Source organism: Vidua macroura, chromosome 3 (assembly GCF_024509145.1).
Source record: "Vidua macroura isolate BioBank_ID:100142 chromosome 3, ASM2450914v1, whole genome shotgun sequence".
Taxonomy (NCBI): Eukaryota; Metazoa; Chordata; class Aves; order Passeriformes; family Viduidae; genus Vidua; species Vidua macroura.
In genome coordinates this window covers 32,631,547-32,659,099 of record NC_071573.1, presented here as the reverse complement: position 1 = coordinate 32,659,099, position 27,553 = coordinate 32,631,547, and the positions used below count along the sequence as shown (strand labels likewise).

Below are 27,553 nucleotides of genomic sequence, written 5' to 3'. Positions count from 1 at the left end.
TCAGAACAGTCTGCAAACTAAGAGATTACTTGTATTTCTCCCTCTACATGTTTTTCCCAAAACCACTTTCCTGAAAACCTCACAGTAATTCCTGTCCCAGAAGCCAACTGGGAATGCTGAGCAAACCCCTGCACTACTCTGCACAGCTCTGCATTTCCTTGTCACCCCTCCTAGGAGTGCAGGCTCTGGGGTTTACCTTAGGTCCCTCTTTGTGGTCTCCAGCCCCACTGCTGCAGGCAGGGATGCTTCCACATGGCTTCCCCTGGCTCGTGCCCTCCTGACTCTGCACCACTCGGAAAAAAATGACTCTGAGAAAATGACTCTGCCAGCTCTAAGGGCTGAAAAAAGCTGGGCAGATAAGAGCTAGCTCCAGCATGCACAATCCACGAAACCACAACTCCAGTCCCTCCTGATCCATAAGCTTTCCAGCTAATAGAGGAGGAGATGGGGACCCCATGGATTGGCTTCACCACTGCTGGCCAGTAACACTGACACCCTTGGTTAGTCCACTGGAATTGTCTCTGGGAAAAGCCAAAATCCAGAAAGCCACTAGCACATCACCAGATCCTCTACCAGAGATAATTTTCCATGGGGCTTAAACTATCTCAAAAATAAATTGGGATAAAGGGAAAAATGTACATCCAAGCCCTTTGTACTTCTGCAACAATCCATCTTGTTTCTGTCAACTTAACATCTGCAGAAAGATGTAGCTCTGCTGGAGGAAAAATAGCTCCTAAGTGCTCCTGGTCATGACAGATCCCGAGGCACACAGCAGAAGTTCACCACATCCTCCTGGCCAACAGCCAGGCTCACAGAACTGGATTTCATCTTACCCTCTTTCACCTCCTCCTTCAGCCACTTCAGAAGCTTTTCTTCAGCTCTCCTTCCTCGTATTTCACTTCCAAGGGCACAAGACTACAATAGCCCTGTTCTTTCTCCATACCCAACCTTAGAAAATGAATCATTCCCGACCCATCCATCCAGGCACCTTGCCTCCAACACAGGGCAGGAAGTTACAGACCTCTCTGCACTGACAGCTACACAAAGCTCCCTTAGGAGTGATGCTTTTCCCCATTTTTCTGCCCTCAAGATACCATCCTGAGTCACGAGACACTTTTTTCCCCCATCTCTTTTTCCTCCTCTTACAAAAGCTGTGGCTGAGGGTGACCATGAAGGCATCACATCGTCCTGCTGCCAGCCATCAAGTGCTTCAAGCCACAAAAGCCTGGCAGCAGTGAGGTCCACAAGGCAATTACACTTATCTCCCTGCAAATAACTTCCCATCATCCACCTTCATTTATTCCAACCCAGGACCCATCCCAATGAGACACCCAAAACTCAGCAGCATACCCAAGGCAGGGGCACGTTCCTGAACTACCAACTGGTGTTACAACTTCATCAGTGCTACCAGCGCCTCACTTTCCCCTTCAATTTCTGCTTTTTCTCCATCCAGACTGACAATTCTCCAATGATTTCAGCTGAATTTAGCTCGTTTTTAGTTAATTTGGCCAAGATTTTGCTAAAGTTAGCTAAGTAGCTAATTTTACAGAGCGTCTGCCATTAAATCTTCCCGTGCCTCAAAGTCCCTCTCTATAAAAAGAGATTCATTATCACTGATTTGTCTCTAAATGACGGAGACTTTAAATCACTGCCACACAACATCTGGTTTGTGGCCCATGGGGAGCTGCCAGGCTCTGTTCAGCTGGATAACAACCCACAGGTGGAGATACCACTGACTCAGCTCCAAACCTCCTTCTACATCTCCAAAGCACGGGCCAGGGCTCAGACACAGAGTACAGCCAGCTCAAAGACCTAGAAACTGCTGAAATCAGTAGAAGGCTTAAGCCTTGGGGGCTTTCAGCCTTTCACCAGCAGGAAAGTGCTTTAAAACTCAAAAAAAAAAAAAAAAAGGAAACCCAGCTAAGGCAGAAAGCAAATGAAGGGGTTGCAACCTTAAGAGCTGCAGAGACATTCAAACAATAGTATCTCAAATCTTCCCTGCAGCTGTAGCCAGCAAGACTATAAATTGGCCTATGATTTAGCTCCATTTGGTGCCTTCTATCCAGCCCTGTGGTGCAGCCCACATGGCAGATACCAGCTTCCATCCTTATCTCCACCATCCATTAGCTGCTGTCAGCAAGTGTAGGGGGAACGTGGGGTGCCAGCACAGCTCTGCATGCATGGAAACCCCCTTTTCCTCCCCCAGCAGGTCCCCTTGCAGCACCTCCAGCCATTGCTAGGACCATGCTGCTTTGCTGAGGGGCCTTGGCCAAGGCAGATATTTCATCTCATAGGCCATCCATTGTTGAATATGCTGTTTTCTTCCCAATTTTCCCTTCTGTTTGCCCCTCCTTTTTTTTTTTTTCCTCTTCTCCCCCTTGGTTCATTACATCCATCATTTATATCCACAGCACCAGCCAGCTGATTTACTGCTTCGATCAATGCAGCTCCAGCATGAAAAAGACACACAAGCAAGCTCAGCACATGCAACAGAGACCCAGCTGTGGGAACCTGGAAGGACAAGAGGGAGGGACAGGGAACAAAATCATCCCACCAGCAGCACAACTTTCTGCACTCCCTCTCAGTACAGTAAGTCTGCAAGGACAAGGCAGTGCCAGGGCAGATCCTGCCAGACACTCCTGGAAGACAGGAGGTTTGAGGCTGAAGACTCTATGAGCAGAGGAGACTTGGGCAAGAATTTTTTTTTTTTTGCCCCTAACCAGGCAGTGGAGAAACCTACTCCATCAGGATCGACTTGGAGCATTTCTGCTAAGCACCTCGCTTGCTCTCCCTCTCCTAATGAACAGCGTGACAAGCTCAGAAATCAATGGAGGCTGGGCGAACCCTGAGCGCAGCTCGTGCCGGCGCCCAGCCAGGCGTTCCCAGCACCTGCTCTCCCTAACTCAAACCGACGGGGAGCGATTTCCCGACAGCTCCGCTAATGGCCACCCTGTCAGGGCTCCTCACCCACACCGGCAGGGCAGGCCACGGAAACAAGTCATTTGTGGAGGTGCCAGCCTCCTGCCCGGCAATACCTCTGCAAAAAAGGGGGGCTGCTGCAGTGCCACCGGGAGCTGGCCTTGGGAAAGTCCCCAGCATTTCCCTGCAGCTGAGGATGCTCAGCTCAGTACTTCTGTCCCAAACAGCTACTGAAGTTTCTAGGCCCCTGGCCCCATAAGCAAAATCCAAGTCTTTATGGCTGGATGGACACTGCACATTTAGGGCCAAATAGGAAATGTGGGGACCCCTCCAAGACAAGCCAGCTGCTTGTGATACCTGCGGCTGAGCAGAAAGGCACACAAGGAAGTGCGAACACAGCCCTGGGGGACAGAGCGGGATGCAGAGCAGACCAACAAACGGAACAGGGTGCCAAGAATCTGCTTTTGGATCTTTTCCCTAAAATACCTGTCATGCTGAAAATTGTCTGAGGCAACCGAGGCTGCACATGAGGGACAAGGCTTTGTTGGAGAAATAGCTGCAACCCCGTGCCAGACAAAGAAACATCGGAGCTGTGGCAGTGGCTCAGGCACGATGGGGTACAAACACTCTCCAAACCCAACACCAAGTGGGAGCAGCTCTCCACCCAGAAGAGGTTAGGATACAACAGGGCTCTGTCATAAAAAACAGCCCCTAGCTTCAGTTCCTAAAGCCTCCCCACACTACAATCGTAGCACCCCCTGCCACTCCCTGCTCTGCTGCACCACCATGTACATCCCAGTGTATACACACAAATACATATTACTCAGTTTGCTGCTTCTCCCATCTATGACTGAAAAGAGGACGAGGAGAAGAAGCATGCAAGCACTGCTGCATTAAGCATGGGCTGCCCTGAGCCCTCCAGCTCCTTCCCCTCACAGTGCCCATGCCCTGTTCTCTTAACCTCTCCACAAGGGGCTCATTTCCCATCTTGTTTCATGGCTCCAAACTGTTCTATTGTGCTTTGTTTGCTTAAAAAAAATGTTGTTAAGAGACAGCAAAAAAAAAAAAAAGAAAAAAAAAAGAAGTGGACAAACAGAAGGGATTTAACTCTGCCTTTGCATCTCCTGGCTGGAGGGGCTTCACACACTATTCACTGTGGCATTGGTGATTTAATCATCAACGCGATGCTACTGCAAACAGCAGCAGACAGCAGAGCCGGCAGGAGTAATGCTCCCTCCAACAGCGTGAATATTAAGGGCATTTAACTGCCCTTGTAATCACACTGTGTCTCCTTGCAAGAACACAGCCAGGCAGCACAAGGGAAGGCACTGAACCATGCTGCTGGATTATCAAACTTCCCTGTGGTCCTTACAGGACTGAAATCAGCCCTGCTTACGGAAACGCGAGCACTGTCTTCCTCATACGTTCTCTCCACACCAAATCCCACGTGGCAAAAGCCCTTAAGCACACACTGGCATGAATTGGGTGGCTTCCTCTTGTGGAATTTGGGCTCCCTGTAACATGGAGCAAACGTTAAGAGCTTGAGCAAATTAATGTCCTGTACCTGTCTGATGCACTGGAAAAGGATTACTGGGGGAAGAGAAGAAATCATGAGCATGGCATGAGTTTAGCTGCACCGCAGGACTTCAGATATATCATACTTTTTAGGTCAAGTATTAGTTTGTTCTCAAAGAAGAAATGTCCCCAGCTTTTACACTTTTAAAGTTTTTACTCTTTCATTGGATTAATACAATTCTGAAAAGTTCCCTGTGATTTTGAGGCAAAAATAGCCAGTTATCAATGGCATCCTACTGTAATGAAACACCTGTGAAACACAGCCACTCCTGGCCTACAGACTTGAAACACAGCTTCTGGAAACAATGAAAAAAAGTGCAAATTTATCTGCTTTATCTCTCAGATGCAGTAATGGCTCCTGGTTCTGCCTGAAGATGGGGAGAACATCCTGAGAGCCAAGCCTGCATTCAGACAGAGAAATGCTGGGTTGCCCAAAGCCACACACAACACAGCTGGTGCCAATGCACAAACCAAGATCAATACAAGGAGATCAGCATCAAAAATTAGTTGATCCCAGTTGACATTTACATATAGAAACTCAGGGCTGTTTGGCTCTTTTGGCTGGACTAACATATGCATTGCCAGGAGCTCCCTCTCCCAGGTTATCTCAGTGCAGCCTGTGCACCAGAGGGAAGGGAATTAGCTACCTGGCCTTTCATTCACACCTTTAATTATTCAGTTCATATTGATATAAATTAATTGAAGCAGAATAAGCTCTTCTCCTAAATACAAGTGCCCACACACAGGAATCACTGAGATTAAAAGGTGCAAATTACTTTATTTAATGAGCTAATTTCCAGCTATCACATGGGCAAATCCCCGTGCTGGGCCTGTACCTGCTGCTGCACCAGCTCTGCCCCAGTGCTACGGCTGTTGTCCCACCACAATGCTCTGGGTAAACAGAAGATGTGCAAAGGTTTGGTTACACAGCAGAGATGTGCTTCACTTCTGTGAATGAAACTTCTCTTTCATTCACAGAGTCAGGACTTGGCCACAATGATGGCAGCAGGAGCTGTGGTCCCGAGGATGCAGCAAGGCACCAAGAGCAAGGAAATCCCATTTTCCGGAACACCTCTTGTGCCTGTTGGGGAAGGCTGATTGCCCTCCACATCCCAGCAGCTGGTGCCCTAAAGCACCAACACGATTTCCTGCTGTTCCCCCCATGCGAGCAGAGCTTCTGCCTGCAAAGGCCAAATTGAAACTGTCTTTCCTTTGCTGACATTGACTTGAGGAGGGAAGGTGTCCTCACCTTGCTGAATCCCGCGGTGCCTCAGGTGAAGAACAACATCTGAATGACCTTCCCCAGCATTCAGATGCCTGCTGGAGCTCACTCTCACCTCGCAAGGCAGATTGTGTTTATATTTTATGCTTGATTTTTGGAAACGCTGTGCTTCCTGAGTGTGCAGGTGCATCCAGGAGGTCCCTGCTGAGGAGACACATCCACACCCAGGTGCAGTAACACAGGCCACGTCACCAGGCAACATAACACTTTTGTCATAATTTGACTCCCTTTCTCACCACTTGCAAATCTAATTTCAATTTTCAGATATTTCATTTTCTCGCTGTTTCTAGTGCTCCTGACCAAACCCTTCACACATCACCTCTGCAAGGGGTCTCCATCCCAAACTCAGTTCCTCTCATGCCATGGCCAGCAGACATGGCTGCCAGCACACTGCTGGGCTGAAGGCACATCCCCAAGGGGTGCACAGGGGTTGGTTCTTTTTACTCTGAAGAGACTTAAACCAGAGATCTTCCTGCAGGATGGGAGGGTAGGACAGGAGGTTCTTCTTCACAAAGCATTTTTGTTGTACCACCAAGAGCAAACCATATGCAGCCCACACATCGTACACGGTTTAACTCCGAGCACTATGTGTATATTCATCCATTTGGATCCCAGTGGCAGCAGCAGATGGCTGGGTAATGCATGTTTGAGTCTGCCTCTCTCCAAATTACACTGTATTATGGCATCAGGAAAATGCAACGGGCATTATGAATGCCACGACTCCTCCTGCTCTTTCTCCATCCAGCTCCATTCCTGTTGAAGGCAGGACTATGCTACACAAGTCTCCTTCCCAGCTTGGCTCCCACACACCAGCTCCAGCAGCTCCCAGTGTCTTCCCACTGTCCAACTCGCCGGAAAAACCATGTGCCTACCCCAACCAGACCCCGAGTTCTGCATTTCATCTAGGCGAGGTCAAAGTGCAAAGGGCTGCATCCCAAACATCCCCCAAGGCAGATCCCAAAGGATATCAGAGGATATTATTCCATCCTAAATTATCCTGAATCAACCCACTGGGTAAAGCAGATTACCTAGACCCAGATGAAAAAACTTCATTTAAATAAAAATATATTCTTTTTAAATCGCTGTTTTGTAAGAACTAAGCCAGGCATTGAAAGTGAGCCTGCTCACACCTGTAACTCCTCCCTCTCAACTTTTCTCCATCTCACCTAACAACAAGCAACTAAAAATTCAACACACAGGCAAGAAAAGATGTGCATGAACTCCATCCAGCCCGGGGGGGCTGCAGCCAAAGCCTGCACCACTGAACATATTCATGTCTTATTTGTGAGCCATGTGTCTCCATAATGGGTTATGAGGTGTGGTTGTAACTGGCGGATGCCGACGGTGGTCCTTGAGGAGGAAATGGTGTGTGTCTAAATGCAGGCAAAGCTATTTGGAAAGCCAGGACAAAGCAGCCTTTCTCTCCTGGCATGGGCCAAATCACATCCTTTGGACTTACTCCTTCAGTGGCTTCAAAAGAAAAAGAATCATCCGTCTCAATTTTCCTGGCTCTGTGAATAATGTTTGGAGAATAGAGGGTGATTTCATAGCTCATTTGTTTTTGCACCGCATGAACCCTGCTCTCCTCGTATCATTTTCCAATCAGGTTTATTGCTGATGTTTCCACAAGAAAACCAAAGAGGGAAAGGCTAAGACCTTCAGTCTCACTTGAGACTGAGGGGGAAAAAAACAAAAGTTAAAAAAAAAAAAAAAAAAAAAAAAAAAAAAGGAAAAAAAATAAAGGAGAATATCTCTTTCCCTTGTCTTTCAGCCTGATCTGAAAATGAACCTGTTTTGCTTCTGAATCAATTCTCTCCTGGCACTGCACTTCCCGCAGTACTTTCAGAGATGAGATGCAATCATTAGCTCACTTGCTCCTCCAAATAATATCACAAAGCTGGAGCTTGAGCTGCTTTGCAGTAAATCATCACTAATTTCTGCCTATTTGTGGCAAGGCAGAATTTGGCGGGGGACACAAGCCCTGCCACACCGTCCCAGTGCCACCACTCATCTGCATACCTGCTGTCTGGGGACAGTACAGCATCCAGCATGTCATCTTGTCCTCCTGTGGAGAAGTGACACTGGCACATCGTCCCTTATTCGAATACCTCTCCAATGACCCACAAAGGACCACCACACCTCTCATTCTGTCAGGCTGCAGGAAGGGTTAACCAAGGTGCTTAAGGGGTTTCCAAACATCGGGACTGAGGCAAACTATTAGTACAACTAATGCTGCCACCATGATCAAAGGGGTGAACTCCAGCTGAACCTCTCACCACTGATCATTTTCACCAAAGGCACAGGTTAAGGACAAGAAATCCTCCTTCTTGCTCCTCCCAGCAGCTCTGTGCCACTGGCACCCAGAGCCTCAGCCACTCCCAGGACACCCACTGCCCATCCCACAGCAGGAGGCCTTCCAGGTACCCTACAGACTGATCCAGCCTGACCTAGAGTTGCCCTCCCCACCTCAGCAGCAGCTATATGGGAAAACCTATACCTAGGCAGCCTCACTTTCCCAGCTCCTCTGGAAATACATATGAAGAGTGGAGCAATACTGATTTAGATGAGCAGAAGATGGGGCTCAAGATCTCCTCCTTGGCTTACTCTTCCTGTAACACTGATTCCTGCTGAGATTCTGGAACCAAAAAGGGTAAAGAGGGTGGGAAATCAATTTAATTGCAGCTTAGTAAGCAACTGCACTAAACATCGCTGGCAAAATCTGAACATTTTGCTTTGAGAGCAAGGGGGAGAAATGGCTTTTTCATTGCACAGGAAAGTGGATTGAGAGCAAACTCCCCCCCATCATCTGCTCCTCACCCCTTCCTTCTTTAAACAGGAGGAAGCCAGCAAGAAACACACAGCTAATGCCAGCAATCTCCCGCTCCTGCTACTCCAATTAATAGTCAATCCACTGCACCCTTTGTCGTTAGGCTGCACGTAATTACTCCTTCACGCAAACGTCTTCCTTAAACAGATCCTACTTCTGCTTTCTCCGCAGATTCATTCCCTTTAATTGGTTTTATTGCACCAAATGCTGGCCTGCCCTCACAGATGAGACTCTCCCAGGCAGAGTACGTTGCTTTTGCATTTCTACAACTTCTTCCAAGCTTGCTTTTCCCACTGGCAAAGAGATTACAGGACAGAGAAACACACCCAGAGGTACCAAAGTGGCAGCCCCGTGAGCTGTGCACACAGAACACAAACATTCATGGGCCCAAGAAAAACACTGGGCACACAAAACCCCCAATATTCAGCTTCCCAGGGATTTGTCAGCTATTGTCCCAGGGACAGTAACACTGCACCCACATTCATGAGGGATCACAAGACAGTTTTATATGCAAGGCCGAATCTCCTGGCAGTGCCCTTCCCATGCTGGAGCTCGCCCAGCTGACACCTGTGGAGCCACAGCAGCTCAAGAGCGTGCCCTCCATGCTTGGCCCTGGTCTCTATACATACAACCAACCTCTCAGCTTCAGAAGGCACAAAAGTCCTCTAGTCACAGTACCAGCCTTCCCCAGGACCTGCCTTCTCCAGGCACAGCATTGCCATTTATAGTTCTCATCCTGCAGCCATCCCATGTGTAGAGTCCCCTGCCTGTGGGGAGGCACGGGTCACACTGCAGTGCCAGGGACAAGAGATGTCTCAGCAGAGCAAGCAGTAAACCCAGCCAAGACAGGCCCTGGGCCATAAGCCCATCAAAATAAATCAGGATGATGCTTTCTTATCAAGGAAAGGAAGAGCGAGGAGAAAACAGTGAGGTTTTGAGTAAACAATCCAACTCTGTGCATATCTGAGGTGGTGAAAGGATAAATAGGACAAAGCATCTTCCCTCATAGTCAGCACTTTTCTCAAGCATGGAGACACTTCAATGTATGTGCTATGTCTCTGAAGCCTTGGCATCCAGACACAGAGCTGATTTTGCAGATTTCCCTGCTCAAAAGTTAAGACTTTTGTCAAGCCTACCCCTAAAGGTCACAAAGGGTTCCAGGCTGTGAGCCAGAATTGAGTCCTCCTAAAAACCCAGCAGCAAGGGCTTGAGCCCTTCCCTGTTACCTAGGAAAGGATGATGCCACACCACATCACACCAGCTGAAGAGGAACGCTGCAGCCTGCAGCAATTCCATGTGCAGGGTGCTCTACAGGGACCTTGACAGGAGAAGCAGTTTACAAGAGAAACCATGACACTCCTGAGCCCAACCCACCCTCAGAGCATCACCATCTCCAACACTCCTTCATAGTGAAGCAGCAGGACTCTTCCAACTCTTTTTATCCTTTCAGAGCACAATAAAAAGTATTTTTCATCTTCTGGTGCTCAACAATTCTTGTCAACAAAACATGTACCACCTGCACAGAAATTTATTTATACTCCTACCAGAAGAGAAGCAGAATCCTTGCCTCCTTTCCTTCCCTCCCTGATACTTCTTTTAAAAGCACCAAGCTAAGAAAGGCACCTGTACATTCCAATGCTCACTGTTTTGCAAAGCAAACAGGTCTTGTTCAATCAATATTTATGCCCCCATCAGTCACAGCTGCAACACAGAGCTCCACCAGAATGTAATGGAGGCAAAATTCATTCATTGCAATTACCAGTGAAAAATTAGGAGGGTTTTCATTGACTGGTTATTGTTCCACAGGTATCCCAGGGAGCGCTGTAATGCTCAGCGGGCATGTTAATTAATCGAGGTGCACCAGGCAGGCTGCTCACCATTTGTCCACAGCTGGTTTAGCCACTGAGGTGACTTCCTCACCTCATCCCTGCTCCACCAGACCTGTCCGGCCTGATCCCACAGATGAAGGTCGCTTGGGCATGGCTTTCCGTTTTGTCCAGCACTAAACACACAAGCAAGAGAGAGAGGGACTGGATTCCATCACACCTTCTTTACAAGCAAAGCTGTGCACATCCTAGAAAGCCTTGTTTTGCTCCTAGAGATTTCAGAGTGGGATTTCACCAACAAAGCATGAAATAAGTTTCCCCTTCTCTCACATCCTGGACCTATCCATGTCCCCAGCCAATGCAAGCTTCCTGGGTATTAAACACTCTGCCTCTTTTTTTTCTTTTTTTTTCTACTTTTTTTTTTGTTTTGGTTTGGGTTGTTTTTTTGTTTTTTTTTGTTTTTTTTTTTTTTTTTTTGTTCCAAACAGCCTTGCTACTTCAATCCCTTAATTGTCAAGATCTGAATTTTTGCAGGATACACAGTTATTTTAATCTGTTAAGTGGCTCTGCTGCTATAAAACTGACAGGAATTTAATATCTGGAGACTGTCAGCTGAGCTCCAGGTGCTGAGGCTTTCTAGATGGCGATGATGCAGAAGGAAGCACAGGCTGGTGCAAGGCACATAAGCACAAAGCTGGCACGGGTCCCTTTGCACTGAGGTCCAACCCTGCAGGGTGCTGAGCAGTGGAGCAGGCAGTGAGGCTGCTGAGCTTCTCCACATCTCCCAGGAGCCATCCCCCAGCTGCATTTGAGCACACTCAGAAAGGAGATGTTGCATTGCAAACACTAGTACAAGTCAAGCAGAACAGGTCATTTTTTTTAATAAAGGAAACTTTTCCTCTGTAGCTTTTCTCCTGCAGTCAAGCCCTTCACAGACCCGCTTTCCCTCCAAAGGCTGTCAGCTGTGCTTCAGCCATTCATCAGAGGGAGCAAGCCTGCACGCAGGAAGGAATGAAGGGAAATAAAATCCCAAACCAAACAAAAACTATCTTCCTGCCCCTCCTGCACACACTCCTGGCCCCGAGTGTGGGAACCCAGACTCCTGAAAGCCTCTCCCTGCTGCAGGGCTCTTCCATACAGCCACTATTGTCTGATACAGGTGGAGGAAATGAGCTGACCAAGGGCTTATCACACACCTACTTATCTCCTGCCCCCTCATAAACATCCCCAGCCACAGCCTGGCACAGGACACAAGAGCCAGCACACCAGCAAAGCACTGCTGCAGAGCCAGCTACAAGTACTGCTCACAATTAATGTGGGATTTTGCTTGTAATTAATCCTGCGTATCAGTTCCCCTCATTATTCCTTAATGTAATTAAGTTATTAGTTTATATGTCCCCCCCTCAAAGCAGAGCAGTGGGATGGATCAGAGGGAGGCAGGAGAGATGCCAGGCAGTAGGATGGGGCCATGAGCCCAGGATTACTGGAGCACATGCCAAGCCCCACCACTGCCTCCCTGGTGACTTCAGGTGGGTCACTGGCAGCCGGATTTTCCAAGACGATAAAACTATTCCAATTCCTCCGGAGTCCACCAGAGACAGAAGGATACAAAGTTCAATTAGCCTCTCTGGGTCCTGGTTTTTCCAGCTGGAAAACTGCCGGGACAAGTAAGAGACAGGCTGGAACTAATTAAAGCTTGCAAAGTGTTTGGAAACCCTCCACCAAAAGGCAGGGAAGGAAGGAGGCATCGAGGAGTCCCAGCTGATCCATGACCCCGGCCAGCCCCGTGTCCTCACACCCCCATCCATCAGGCTTGGTGTCCCCGCAGGCAGAGCCCATGGCTGCTAAGCAGGCATCCAGCTGGGTAATGCTCCCTGGCAAGGGCAGGCACCCTGCTACGGCTCCTCTTCCCAGCCAAGTCACAGGACTGCATAAAGGGCAGCGAAAGGGCGAGTGTTACTTACGACACTAAGAGGGCTTGATCTGCCCCAAAAAACAACCCCCAAACTCCAAACAACAGCGGTAAAAACAGCACCGGAGGGACTGGCGAAGTTATCCCAGGAACAACTTCATAGTCCTAAACATGACCAGTTTTGTTCTTCCATAGCTTACCAGCCCTGCAAGGTTGCTACACCTCACAGCCAGGAGCGAGTCCCACACCCTAAAATCCAGCCTCAACCTGCTGCTGCTGCCTTGGCATGTACCACCAGCAGCTGCAGGCAGCAGGGAGGAGAAGGAGGGAAAGGAGGTGACAGGGATTGAGGGAAGCAAGGGCTGGCAAGAAGGGGGGACCTCTGCCTGCCTGCCACTGAGCAGCAGCAAGAGATCCATAGAGATGGATTGCAGGGGAATACAGGGGAAAAAATTACAGGGGAAGGTGAAGCCAAGTTAATTACAAGAGACTGCTGCACCCACCTCGTTGGGCTTGAGCAGCTCGGGAAAGCTCAGCTACTGCTGCAAGACCTTCCCTGGATGCCTACCTTCATCAAGTCCTTGAGATGCCAAGCCAGCAGCACGTTTTGGGTAAAGGAAGCATCGTACCCCTCACACCAAGGTCCTGCCCCTTGGAGACCCTGCCCACCCCAGCATAGGACTGCAAGAAAAACATCACAAGCCTTCCTTTGGGAAGCGGAGGCCTGGACCTGGCTCAGGATTTGGGGTAAAGCAGGGCACAGTGACCAAAATAACAGTGATTGATGGGCATCCGTGGAGCCAAGGGCAGCAGCTCCGTGAGCTCTCAGCAAGCCATGTGCCACAGCCAGCCAGGGAGCTCGGGCACCGTGGCCTTCCAGCATCCATGTGTGCTGGGAGCCCTGGAGGGGACAGGCACGCGCAATACCAGCTGGAGCCTAACTGGAAAGGTCTAAAGGTTAAACCTACACAAGGCAAGATACACGGTGTGCCCACACCCACAGAAATACAACTCAACTGGGAGAGAAGAGGGGAGGGAACAGCTTGGAAAATGTTGCCAGGAAAGTTTATGTAGATTTGCTGCATTTCCCCTCTGTAGCTGTCTTAAAATGTTTGAGCTGCTGTTAGCAATCCATCACCTCCTCCTGTTTCCCGAGGAATTTGGGAGGACAACCCTTAACTGCTCAACTTTTCATCAGAAGCAGCCAGTCTCACTGGCCAGGGCAACAGAACACAGCACCAGGCTCCTCTCTGGACCACAGCATTCCTGTCTCTGGTACCCCAGTCAGCTCTGCAGCCGTTCAGAAGCGTTAACTGAAGGGACACCACATCCCCATGCTCACAAGCAGCTTATAAATCATATTGCTCCAAATCAGTTTTTGAAGCCAAAAAATGTAATGCATTAAAAAATAAAAAACAATCTGCACTTCATGGATCTCAAGGGGATGCAACTGTTTGGATGGAAAATTCAGAAGAAATGAAGGAGAGGCAATTTAAGCAGTCAAATTGCTGGAGTTATGGCAACTTGGCAGTGGCAGCTTCAAAACGTGGGGACAGATCTTGTGTGGCAGAAGTTCCCTTCACCTGCTGCGGGAGTCAAGACCAACCTGTAACAGCATCAGCAACCTACACCCCGAGGTGGGGGGAACCTTGAATGGGAGCAGAAAGTCAAAATGGGTTGCAAAATGGCAGCAATTCAGCGGCAGCTGCTGCTAAGCGAGAAGCAAAGTTCATTTCAATGAGATTATAGTAGCCCCTGTCAAAGAGGGGAGGTCTTTTTTTGCAATCTTTACGAACACAGTTCCGACACTAAAGTACAGTTCTAGTTAAGAAAGCACTTGTCTTCTGTGTTTTCGTGCCTTATTTATTTTCAGTGCTTATTTATTGCCTTCCCTAGCTTAAATAAATAAATAAACATATAGATAATTATGTCTTTTTGGAGCCTGAAGTCACATAGATTCACTCCCTTCTTCTAGGATTGAAAGATTTACAAAAGCCTGAAGAAAGTTCCTCATTTTTATTAAAAATAAAACATGGAAAACCAATAATTCCTCAGGATGAAAAAATCAAAGTAAGCTTTATGAGTTCTGACTTTTTTTTTTTTCCAATCAGGTCATTAATTCAGTTGCTGAGGTGACAGACACATATATAAGGCTCTCCAAAGATGTGGCGAACACGTAAAGCTGTCACATATTGTGGGCCAAACACTGCTGGGTGTCACTGGTGCAAAAAAATGGGGGTGAGGGCTCACACCCTTTCTCTGCCACAATAACCCCAATCTCAGTGTATTTTCAGGAGCTGGGCTCTAACCCGGATTAATTAATTCAAGATTTACAACTGTACAACTAAGCAGCATCTAATCCATGTCCTTTGGAAAGTTAACCCTCAGCTAAGCCCCAGCCGCTCTCAGCCGAGGAGGAGAAGACACGGACTCGGAGAGAACCCGGGACCTCGTTCAGCCGAAGCTGCTCGCAGCTCCCCTGCTTTTCATTCGGGCAGTGAAACTACTCTGATTCATTCCCTGTGTGGAGCGAGATGCTCCTCGCATCTCTGCCGTGCTGTCACACCGGGGGCTCAAACACGACACAGAAAGGCGCGATTGCACGGGCACCCTCGTCCCAGCCCGGCCGGGGCTCCCAGGGCAGCAGCCCTGCCCGTGCCTGCTCTGCCACCGCAGCCAGCCGCGAAAGCCCCCGCGCTTTAACCGGGCTCGCCCAACCCGCGTACGCCAAACACGGACCATCCAAATCTGCTCCCCTCTGGTTTCAGCCCGGACAGGACCGAGCCCTTCTCCTTCAGGGCAGAGCTCGGGAGCCCGGCGTGACCCACGGAGGAAAGGAGCCGCCGGTTCCCCACCAGTGACACGAACCACGCGTTTCGTTTCCTTGGGGCGCACCGGTCCCCCCGTGTCCCCAGGGCCGGGAGCCTGGGATGCTCCAAGTTGGCGGCGGGACAAAGGGCCGGTACCGTCGGCGGCACCCGCGGCCGGGGCACCCCCGACGGCCGCAGCACCCGGTGAAGCGGGCCGGGGGAGCGGCTGGGGCTGCCGCTGTCCGAGACCGAGCGGAGGGAGGGGAAGAGGAAAGCCAAGCCCGGGGGGTACGGAAAGGACCCCAGTGTCCGTTCCCCCGCGCCCCCCCCCCCGCAAAGGCACAGGTCCAGTACCAAACTTGAAGGGGAACGCGATGGGGTGGGGGTCCCGAAAACCGCCGGGAACTTCTTCCCCGGGCGGCGGCGGCATCGCGCCCAAGTCCCGCCGGAGCAGCCGCGGCCCCGCCATCCCTTCCTTACCTCCGGCGTGTGTCCCTCGGGCTCCGCCGCCTCCAACTTCCTCCGCGCCCCGAAGAAGAAGAGGAGGAGGGCGGCGAGCCAGAGCACCCCCAGCAGAGACAGCGCCAGCCGCCGCGTCGGCCGCCTCATTCTCGGGAGGAGGGAAAAGTCCGGCGGGGGCACCGGGAGGCGCTGGGGGGGACCCGCGGACAGCTCGGGGGGCAGCGGGAGCGGGGCTGGCGGAGAGGACGGTCTCGCCCGCCCGCCTCGGAGCCGGCGACGCGAGTCCCGGGCTGTGCATGCTCTGCAGGGGAGGGGAGGGGAGGGGAGGGGAGGAGGAACGGGAGGAGGAGGCGCCGGGAGGAGAGGGGCTGGAGCCGGAGCCGCTCGGCAGGGAAAGGTGCAGCGCGCAGGCAGCCGGACTGGTCCCCGGGGAGCTGCTGCCCTGCCTTGCCCGCTCCGCGCCGGCGGGGAGGCAGCCCCTGGGATGGGGACACCGAAGGGCGCGGGGGTGTCTGTGTGTAAGCGGGGACGCCCATCCCTCTGCCCTGCCTCCGTCAGTGAGTCGGGGCCACTGGCACGCGAAGGGATGCGCGGGGCAGGGCAACGCCGCTGCGAGTTTGGCCCGGGTCGGTCCCGGTCCCGGTCCCCGCCCGACTCCGGGGCGAGAGGAGGCCACCGTTCAACAACACACAGAGGAGGCTCAGACATGATGGGAAGATTAATTTAACCAATTGAAACAGCAGGGGGAATTCAGGTAGGTGGAATTTAATTACTGGATTTGGAAGAGAAGATGTGTGTCTCCAGAGCTGTCAAGAACACTTAAAAAATAAAATCATAATCATCAGCTGTTGGTATTCCGGCAGCAGCAGTACTGGGCCACGGTCCTGCAAGGACGAGCCTCAGCCGTCATCCCTGTCCCGTGGGGTGTTCCTTGCTGGCTCCATACACAGCCCCAGCACAGCAGGCCTGTCCACACAGGGCAGCCAAAGTGGGAATTACAGACGTTGCTGAGGAGGAAAAAAAACACCTAACACAACTACAGAGTAGGACTCTAGAAAAGAGCTGTCTCACCCAGCTATCCCTGCTCACCTGCCTGAAGCTGCTCTTCCGATCTTGCCACTGACAAGTATTACATGAGCTGAGCAAACCTTTGCAGAAGACATTAGAGAATAAATCAAGTATTGGAGCAGATGTGAGTCATTCATGTTAGTACAAAAACTATAGAACAAACCCCATAAAAACAAGAATCCATGCATAAAGTAACATATGGAATGAAATAGAGATAAGATCTCAAATGCTGGAAAGTCCGATGCACATGTTGTAAACAACCTCTCCTATGCATTTCCCACACACTTCTCCTGGCTTTATTATTTCCTGCAATTGTTTTCTGTCACTTGCTAATTTATCATTTGCGATCTTCATCCTCTGTCCTCCTCTGATTTATTTCCAGAGCTCAATAAGCCCTTCTCCCTAACATAATCCATGCCTCTCAGGCCTAACATTCACAGAAAGATGCCCAGATAAAAATTTCATTAGCATCCACAAAAAGGGACATTTCTCTTTGTTTTAAAGCCGTGTGACTTTGGAACACTTTTTCCAGAAGTAGGAAATCCAGGTCCAGCAGGCAGGTAGTTTGAACTTTGTTTTATGGCCAAGCAGGAGAAGAACTAACCAGGTGGGAAGAGGGCAGAAAGGTGGCTCATGCCCTGGTGAGTCACCACCCTGATGTCACATGGGAAGCCCACACAACCTGAAAATGCAACCTGTTCCCATGGTGTGCATCATTTGTCATGCCAATTAACCTTCCTCAGCCCTGTTTTCAGGGTAGCTGGACCATCACACTTCAACTCTGCCACCATGAGACATCTCTGCCCAACTTAGTTGGGACCTAGGTGGTGCTGCTCTCTCCCCAAACTGTTGCCTTATGCTTTTCCCTGACAGTCTAGGTAAAACACCTGAGCAGCTTTCAGCAGCTGAGTCACATCAGTGGTAGTTTTTACATGGCTTATAGTTGTTTTCTTGCCTTCCTGCCGTAGGGACAGACTGGTTTCTACCTCTCACATACCTCCTTTGGATCAGGAATGGCTTTCTGACCAAAAAGATCACCTTGCCACAAGTAGAAAATAGCCACGGGTGTTTTCCTGCCTGGGACAAAGGGACTTTGGCTGCTGTTAAACAGTGTTCCCCGAACACATTTTCAGAGGGTGCTGAGTTTTTCTTACCAGACCTCCCTCTGTGCAAGGAGAGTTTTTCCAGATAAAGGCACCTGGAGGGTGTTATCATTCAAAGCTGGATTAAAAACCTTGTATTTTTTGTAGGTCAGACTTTCAGGGGAAGCGATTACAAAATACAGAGGGGAAGTATAGAAAATATCAAGGAAATACATTACAAATTAGATTACAGGTAAGGTAATAAATAGGACATACCTGACAAAAATGCAATCAGATAATGCTTTCTTATTACCTTGAGAAACAACTCCCTCTGCTGAGGGAAAGCTTCACTGGCAGGGCTCGGTGCCGTGATGGATAACTCGCTGTGCCCGGCAGAGAACGGGCAAAGAAAGGCTCGATGCTTCCCTGCTGGCACTGCCACCACTGCTGGCACTGCCCCCAGCCGCAGGGGGACGCTGTACAACTCCCCGCTCTGTGCAGGAGCGTGTGGAGGCAGGAGACCCGAGGAGCTCTAGCAATGCGTCATTCCCAAGGAAGCATATTCCTCCTGACAGTGTGCCTCTGTGCTGGGACAGATAATATATCAAGCAGATGATGGTAACAGCTATTTAAACAAGAATAAGGCAAGAATACAAATCTGGAGGTTCAGAGTTATTTGAAGTTGTAGACTTTCAGAGATTTGTATAAAAATCCTACTGCAATTCCATTAAAAACACGGCAATAAAAAAAATCTTCTGTTGTATTATTGACCCATATCTTTCCCACTTCTTTAATTTTTTATCTGCCAATCTCAGCTGCTTCACAAGTGAGGCCCATAACATATTACCTGTTTCCAACACAACAAAATTTACAGGCAGTACAGCCAGAGACAGAAAAACAATCTAGAAAATGGGTGGCTGGCATTTGTTGGTATCAGCGTGGAAAAGCTGATGAAAATGATTGTTTCATGAAAAATAAGACATGATTTCTGAGTGGGAGGGGGACTCTTCACAACCACAACTTTGGACGGTGGCCCTTCCGGTCTTTTGAGGAATGGGTGGAAGGGGAAAGTACCTTTCCTTGCTGTTTCAAGGACATCTGTAAAGCACATTTCAAGAGAATCTAATCCCACTGGGTCTACAAACCAGCTGGACACTGCTTCAGTGCAGTTTTTACTAGGAATACTCTTGGGTTTGAGTTCAGTTCACATCTGAGATTCCATTCACAGAGTGGTTCTTTTCCAAAAGGATCACAAATACTTTGCAGTTTTTTTTCTCAGAAAGTTGAAAGGGGCTTAAACAGATACAGTCAAGAAGTGATCAGAGGAAAAGATGAAAATCCACCCCCAACTAGGGGATACTGAGGAGTCTCAACTGAACATGGGAGGTTCTTGTAAGATGGAGGAGCCCCACTGAGCTCTGGATTGAAAGTGGCTTCTAGAACAGAGAGCTCCACTGCCAGGGGAAGATCTGGATCAGTTGGTGGCTTGGGGTAGCCCAGCACTCAGTGCTGTTCATAGCAGTGCACCATCTCCATGAAGAGGTACTACTTGCAGTAGCACATATATCAGAAAGACTGTGTTTGCAATGAGAGATCAATATTTGAAAGGATCAGCATGGCAACAGGTGGTTATACAGGGGGCTGGATTTCATTCAGTGGTGCCTCTGTGGTGCATGCTCCAGGCTCAGGGGAAGATGCTCTTTCAGAGGTTTTTCTCCCACCTCTGGCAGAGGGTGTGCTACTGTGCTCCCAAATAGCTGCTTTGGCAAGTGTTGAGCATTGGCCTGTTTCAGCAGGAGCCCAGCTGTCCCTTGTCACCAGCAGCAGAGATGCCAGCCAGGGTGCAAAAGCTCCAGGACAACAAGCCAGCACATGCCCTGGCTCAGCACCACCCCACAGCCCCAGCCTGCTCCCAGAGATGACTCAGAACCATTTGATACCCCTCTATGGGTGGAGCTGTGCTTCAAATGTGAACAGTCATGTCAGTGACTTCCAGGTTTATATTTTATATGTGAACAAAGCTTCTCCAACCTGTAGCTGTTCAAAAAGCCTCACTTGGTCAGTGTGAGGAAAGGAAGGGCAGAAGTCCTTTGCACAGGAGCAGGGAGGTTGTTGCTTTGCCATGGGGGTCCCCAACTCTGCAGCACTTGACACCACCATGCTGTGGCCCCATGGAATGCTGCTGCAGAGGTGCAAATGTGTGCTGAGCTGGTGGTTCCTACCTACAGCTACCATCTCACAGAGCCCTCAGCGTTGTGAGGGCAGCAAAGGCTCTCTGCCACCTCAGGCAGTACCCTGTCATCTCAAAAAACAGCTTCCATGATGGCTGTTGAAGATAATGTGAACAGTAGCAGTCATTTTTGTGGCAGGCAAGATCTGCCGTTGTTTTTGTGTTGTAACAGAAGCCAAAAAAATCAGACCAGTGCTTATATGAAAAATGTTCTTCCTGTGTGCCCTTGGAGAAGACCAAAAATGTTAGAGAGACCTCTGGCCTAATACCAGGATAATTGTAAGTTTAAGTATTAAAAAAACAAAACAAAAACTTTTTATTGGCTGTCTCCTCTCCCTTGCTGAGGTAACAGAACTGTAACTTGTCCTACATCTGCAGCTTAAATGGGAGGGTCAAACTGAAGCTGTGAAGCACTCACCTTCTCCTCTGGGGTGATGATATCATTTTGCACCTCCTCACCTACTGCTGCATGCAGAAAGGGAAATGCAGGAGTTCCTGCAGGCATTTTGCTCTATCAGTGTTGCAAGCAGATCTCTTCCAGTACCTCTAAAGGATTTTTTTTTCCTTTTAATTAAACAGCAAGCATTCTTCTCTAGCAAACTTTCCACGATGGCATCTCCAGTTAATTAAATGTTTAAGCTGTCAGGAAATGCTATGCATTAAAAAAAATAAAATAAAGAGGAGAGCTACTTTAATAGCATTTGTTAATTGAAACTCTCATCAAGTCAGCTGCAGCAACAGAAGCTGCTTCCCGAGTCGATGGGCAAGAGCACACACCCAGTCATTGCAGTTCCTACAAGTCAGACTCCCACCTCCAGGCTAGTGTCTGTGGCACTGATGGATGAGGCAGCACTGAGCTCCCCCACCATTGGAACAACTGCAAAGACTTCTATGTAGTAAAACTGGAGGAAAGCTGGGGGAAATTCTTGCTTACCTCAAGGTATTTTCCATCTCCAGCAACTGCAATCAAATGGACACCCACTTGTATTTAGTTTCCATGCTCCCCAGTCCTTGTCTCCATTTGGTGGAGCACATGTTTTTCTGGACTACATGCAGGCTTTACTCACAGCATTTCCAAGTGCCCAATGATGCCAATCTAAGCAGGTGTGGAAACAAGGGGAAAAGCAATGGGAGATTTGAAGGGAGACACATCAACTTCAGTGTGTGACTGAGGGACATTTTAGCAAAGAACAGTTCCCTTGGACAGTGCTCTTCAACTGAAACCACCTTCAGTACTGTTCACTGGTTGCTTTTGATCAGCCCTGCCTCTGGGCTTTATTGCCACAATAAAGCTTTCTGGATCCTGTCTGTCCCCAGATGTCTCTGGTGCTTGTTAGTCTCTCCTGATTCTCCCATTTTCTGGAAAAAGCCCCTGGATAAGCAATGACTGCTGATCCCATAGCCTGTTTTTTCCTTGTTTTGGTAGGGTAAGCTGCCTAGCTCCAGGTCACTGCACCAGCAACCAGTGGCAGGCACAGCAAATGGCCACAAAGGCCATTTGAGACCAAAGGCAGTAGAGAGTTTATGGGCCAAGTTGCAGCAAAAAATCAATAAACAGAGCACAGGGCAGGTGAATCTTTACCAGCAGCAGCTGAGCCTGTGAGGTCCTGGGCACCCTGCAGTTCTCAGCACAGCTCTGGTAAAACACGTGCTCCTGGGGGACCCCAGTGCTGCTGGGACTTCCAAGGGAAGCAAAGCTGCTCACCTGCCTCCCAAGGAGCTTTTCTCCTGTGTGCATTCACACACATGCACACACCCCCTCCCCCACATCCATCTCTAAAAGCAGAGAACCTTGCCAGAATTCAGACCAAACCCTTTTGTTGCTCTGAATGTGCTAAATCAGTCCCTTTTAGCCAGCTGCAGGACTGTGTCTCTCAGACACATTGAAGCCCATAATTGTGGTTTGGACAGGTGACACTCAACAGAATAAAGAACAGTCATGTGATGGGTGAGAGAACACATTAGCTAAAATAAAGCTTTGTCCTTAAAGCACCTTTAATGCCTCTGTCCTTTTGTGTGCAGGTGTTAAGCAGACTTCAGAATTAAATCTCTATTTCTGGGATATGTAAGTATGGCCCAGTGCCAACTGGGATCTAGGCATCTATTAACACAGCTGGCAGTATGTAATATTGCACCAGGCAATTCTGGGGAAGGAAAATTTTCACAGCTGGGTGGAAAGTTTTACCCTCATCTTCCTCCTATAAAACTTTTCATAGAAAAAATTCCTGACTGTTTATCTCACCCTTCTCCAGAGGGATACAAAAACTGGAGACAGTGAGTCACACACCACCTTACTTCTTAAGATTTTAATCCCATTATTTAGGTGAAGTGTTTAGGAATAGACATTTCTTCATATACAATCCAATGCTTTAAGCATGAAGACAGTGATTTTTATTTGATCAGGCTACCTCCCTCTAAGTACAAAAGTTCCAAGGGGCTGACAACTACTAACCCAACAGCTCCCTGACAATTAGTTAACAAGCAGTTAGTCTGTACAAAAAGAGTGAGTAATGTCAATGTCTGTGCTTGCTCCATGTTGATCTTTTCATAGGATCCACTGTGATCTCCTACACAAAAACACACATGGTGCTAGAAATCCTACCTATCTAAAAGGGAATGGTATTCTACCCTGACCGTGCTCAGGTGGATTAACATCTCCTTTCCCATCACCAAATCATTGCTGTTGGTTAGACAGCAAAGCAGCAGCTTGATTCCCCTACTAGCAGGACAAAATTTCAAGGCTGCTGTTTAGAAAACAAAATAATGTTTAATTGCACACATTTGTTTTGCTGTTATTGAGCAAGAACAAGTCAGAAGCCCAACAGCATTATTTTTCTTTCCCAGCATAGAACCTCATGAATGCATTCAAACCTGTTAGCGTTTGTTAGTCCCAGAGGGTCTTGTTGAACCAGAACGATCAATAGATGCAAACAGAGCAGGTAAAGAGGCAATCAGAGCCCTTGAAACTTGAAATATTTTCCATTAGGACACCTTAATAACTTCCCCTGAAGTAGTATTTCAACTGCTGGTGCTACAAGCAAGGAGACATCCCAGGAAGGAGCAGTCTGCGCGAGACACGTGAGGGGTGAAACCCATCTTGATTTTACCACCTGGAGCAAAATGTATGCTCTGGACAGCAAGACATTCTCCAAATAGCTTGGGCCATCCCATGCAGGAGAGGTTTTTCACAGGAACTTCTGTATATGGAAGATAATTGGAGGGAACCGCTCCAACGTTCGGGGTTCTGATCTCCTCGCAGTAATGAGCGCACAAGCAGGGGATGCATATGCATGAGAACATAATTAGGAGTGGTAAAACCTGGAAGATTTTCAAACTCTGTGGCAATTACCAACTTAAACACACAAAAAATTAAGATAGCCTTATACCCAAAGGAAAGTTATTATTCAAAGTGCCTTGCCTCATTATAGTTAGCTGGAGCTCAAACAGCAGGCTGGTGAGCAGGGGAGAGCTGCCTTCCATTAGCAGCAGGTGCTCTCCCTGGGATGGAGGCAGGATGCTGGCATCCTTCTGCTCTTGCCCAGACATCTCAAATGGTCCCAGAATGCTTCATGGGAACAAAAATAGAAAGCACAGGGCACACATGACTGGCAGCTTGGCCTCCCCTGTTGCTCTTTGGGCCTCTCTGGTGAAGAGCATTCATGGACAGAGAGCTATCCTATGTAAATAGATTCACTAAATAAATGTGGTAATTATACTGAATATTATTCTCAGTAGAAATAGCAGCAGGCAAATGATTTGCATAAGAAATGTGGATTATTCATGTAAATGAATGTGTTATTTGTTTATAGAAAAGATTAAGTCTTTTCTAAAGACCTAGAACTCAGCTATACATAAAAGCAAACACTTAACCAGCCTTTCACGCCTCCACTGTGCTCTGCCCACCTTTATCAAATTCATCTTTGCAGTACTACCTATGTTTTTCTCATCAGTCCATTTTGCTAAAGCTCAAACTCCCCTCAGTGCAGGGGATAGTTAATCTTCTCTAGGGAGATTGTTTGGGCTGCTACTGAAGAATCTTTAGTGGAATCCAGGCTTTTAATCTTTGTTTCAGCAAGCTGAGCCTAGTGCCAAGAGAAAAAGGAGTGGTTTCTAGGTTTGAAGAGCTGTACAAAAAGCCTGACTTGGAAGGATGACTCCTTTAATTACCCTCCTCCATGTGCTGAATGCAAGGAAAGGCTGGGGTCCCAGACTGGCTGCCCCTGCACAGAGCAGAAGCAACCAGGAGTAGCCTCAGTTTGGGAGCAATAGGGCAAGGTGAGCATATCCTTGTCAGCGCCCAAGAGCCAGGCTACTGATGGAGACATTGTGTGCCCACCCCTCACTCACTGTGCTACCCCATGGCCTGCTCACTTTCACCCTGCTACCCAAGCAATGCAGAAGGGGTTGATCCCACTGCAACCACCTCTTGTTAACATCAGAACAGCCTCATCCCTCACTGTAGCAATCCCCAGGCCAGGGTTATTCACCAAAGGAAAAACACTGACTTCACACAAAGAACAGACAGGCAGTCTGAGGTGATGCTGCAGGACCTTCACCCTGCCATTCTGGCCTGCAAAGCAGCCAGCTCAGCTCCTGGACCCAGCCTGGGAAGGGCACAAGCAGCCACTACAGCCTCTGAGGAAAGCAGCTTTACCAATAATCAGGAGACCTTCTCTCTGGGCTTTGTTAACTAAAGGCAGCTCTTCATATACTGCCAACCACATCCTGGGCTGCATCAAAGGAAACAAAGACACCAAGTCCAAGGAGGGGATTCTCTCCCTCTACTCATGAGACTGCTCTCATGAGACTCCACCTGGAGTACTGAACCAGCTCTGGGACTCCCAACATAAGATGGATGTCGACCTGTCAGACTGAGTCCAGAGGAGGCCATGAAGATGCTCAGAGAGCTGGAGCACCTCCTCTACAAAGGCAGGCTGGGAGAGCTGGGGTTGTTCAGCTTGGAGGACAGAAGTTTCCATGGAGACCTCAGAGCACCTTCCAGAACCTTATGGGGGCACACAAGAAAGCGGGAGAGGGATTTTTTACATGACCAGGTAGTGGTAAGACAAGGGGGAATGGCTTTAAACTGAATGAGGGTAAGATTTAGATTAGATATAAGGAAGACTTTTTTTTTTCCAATGAAGATGGTGAATCACTGGAACACGTTGCCCAGAGAGGTGGCAGATGACCTGTCCCTGGAAACATTCAAAGCCAGGTTGGATGAGGCTCAGAGTAATCTGGTCTAGTTGAAGATATCCCTACTTACTGCAGAAGGATTGGGCTGGATGACCTTTAAAAGTCCTTTCCAATACAAATTACTCTATGATTCTAAATGCCAGGTCATTGAGGAGAAACATTCTCAGCTGATCGCATGGGCCACCAGAGGGTCTGTTGCCTCTGGTTGTTTTAAATTATTTGAGAAAGGAAGAATGTCTGCCTCACAGCAGGAAGGGCTTCTTTCCTGTCAGAGTAAGGTCTCCAGTGACAGCTGTGCCTAGCTCAGGTTCTGGCACCTTAATTCAGCAAAGTAATGTAGACTTCTCAGCTTCCTTCAGCTCCATTAGGTGGTCAGAACTGACAGAAATTATTTGATGTTCTACAGATTTAAAGCAACATTTTTCATAATTTAAAGAGTAGTGTTGAGGAATGGCACCTCCACACGGCCTTCCCACCAAACTTCTCTTGCCATTTTGTATCTCCAAGTGCTTGTAAACCGTAAAAATAAAACTAAAGAATAAATGGGAGCTCCTTCTACTGGACTCAGCAGTTTATTCTTGTAGCATATGAATAATTTTCTGTTAATTCATCCCCTAAATTCTTTATGTGCTTAGCTATGTGTTGGTTTGATAGAGTATCCTTTTCTTTTTTGCATTTGATACAACTGAAGTTCTGCAAAACTCAGCGGTTTAAACTCTTGGAAACTTGCACACATTGGAAAATATTGATCCATCTGGAGGAGGCTGTGAAGTGCCCAAGCCTTGCTCCCACGCTCTGCCCTGCACAAGTAGAAAAGCAAGCTGAAATGGAAATTGAGTTCTCAGTAATGTTCAACTCAGCTGTTCAAAAATAATGAGCCCTTCAGATCAAACTACTTTGGAGATGCTCAGGATTATTTCTCTTGTCCATATCTGCCTGGTGAGTGTTGGGAGGCCAGGAGTCAGAGTCCCTGAGGACAAGCATCTTAACATCAGGCTGACATTTCCCCAGCCTCACTGAAAGGTAGAAGTTGTGCACAAGGGATGCATTCAGCACAGACACTACCTGGGGTTCAGAAAAGGGATCTGAGACAAGCATGGCTCCAAGTTAAAATAAGTCCTCCAATGTCTGTGCCACACGTTTCCTTGGGTACAGTCACACCCTGGTGCTGGGACACCTGGTCCAACATGAGCCAGTTCCTGCAGGATTTCAGACATCAGTTTGCAGAGCTGGAGCTAATGAATGGCTGGATTTAATGTTGGCCAGAGGATCAGGGGGAACACCTCAGCCATCTGTGTTAGTCTTTTGCTACATGCGTACCTATGCCCTAAGAGTAGGAGACAGTTTTTAAGACTAGGTTATGTCTCTGCTGAGATCTGAGATCAAGGAGCAGCTAGAAGAGTGGGTAATGTTGATATTGTTTTCTTTTTTCCTTTTAAAAGGAAACACAGTAAATTGCAATAAACACTCAAGTTGTAGAGAAGGGTCAAGAAGGGTGGGTACTCCAAGGAGCACAAAAAAACACCTACTCCATTAATGGGGAGCTGCACCCAAGGACTTACAGAGCAAGCATGGCTCCAGTTTCTGGAGCAGCATTTCAAACTAACTCTTTGGTTTTGTAGAAGGCTGTGGAAAGGGAGAGACTGCAGTAACAGGACAATCACAAACATAATCCCACTCCTGCATCCTCTGGAAGCTTAGCATTGAGCTGCAGAGGCAGGAGCCCTCAGCAGCCTCAGCCCAGGCAAAGAGCAGCATTGCTGCTGCCAGCAGCCAGGCTGAAAGCACCCACTCAGGGTAGCTTAAGACCAAATTTCTCACTCTTATGCTCCAGCTCTTCAGCAGTGCAGAGCTGCTTTCAAGCAATAAGTCATTTATGTCTAGCTGCAGCATATTTATGAGAAAGAAATCCTGCTTTTACCTGAAGAAAAAAAGCTACTTTAGAGCAACTACCTCTTTCATTTCACCTCGCTTAATGAGCACCAGCTATAGATATCCTTCTTGTAGCCACATTTCCAGGAGCATGAAGTGCTCTGCATGGTTTTGCAGGGTGCTTAGCTTTTAACCCTTCCCTCCACACCTGATGTGCGCATGACAAGTCAGGGAGGAAAAAAAAAGGGTGTTTTAAAATTGTAACACTTCATAGCAATCACATTTTGGATTTTTTGAATCTGAAAATGCAATTCCCACATTTGTATGTTCATTTCAAATATTCCATCAAAATGTGCTGCAAGAGAAAACTGGATTTATAATTGCTGCTCTCCTAATGGAGATCCCCTGTGCTAGATTATGAGTGGAAATTTTCCTCCTCAACAGCAGTAGCAAAGTTCATTTTTCTTGTCTCACACAACAGCTGAAAATTTG

At 48.3% G+C, this 27,553-nt stretch overlaps 1 protein-coding gene across 1 annotated transcript in view; it reads right to left on the bottom strand.

Moving 5' to 3' along the window:
- GALNT14 (polypeptide N-acetylgalactosaminyltransferase 14) overlaps positions 1 to 15,801 on the bottom strand; it is an 89,591-nt gene extending 73,790 nt beyond the window's left edge. The window contains exon 1 of the mRNA XM_053972484.1: positions 15,632 to 15,801. Within this exon, the coding sequence (XP_053828459.1) occupies positions 15,632 to 15,760 (129 nt within the window). The 5' untranslated portion in view covers positions 15,761 to 15,801. The remainder of the gene's footprint in view (positions 1 to 15,631) is intronic.
- Positions 15,802 to 27,553: the final 11,752 nt, after the last annotated feature.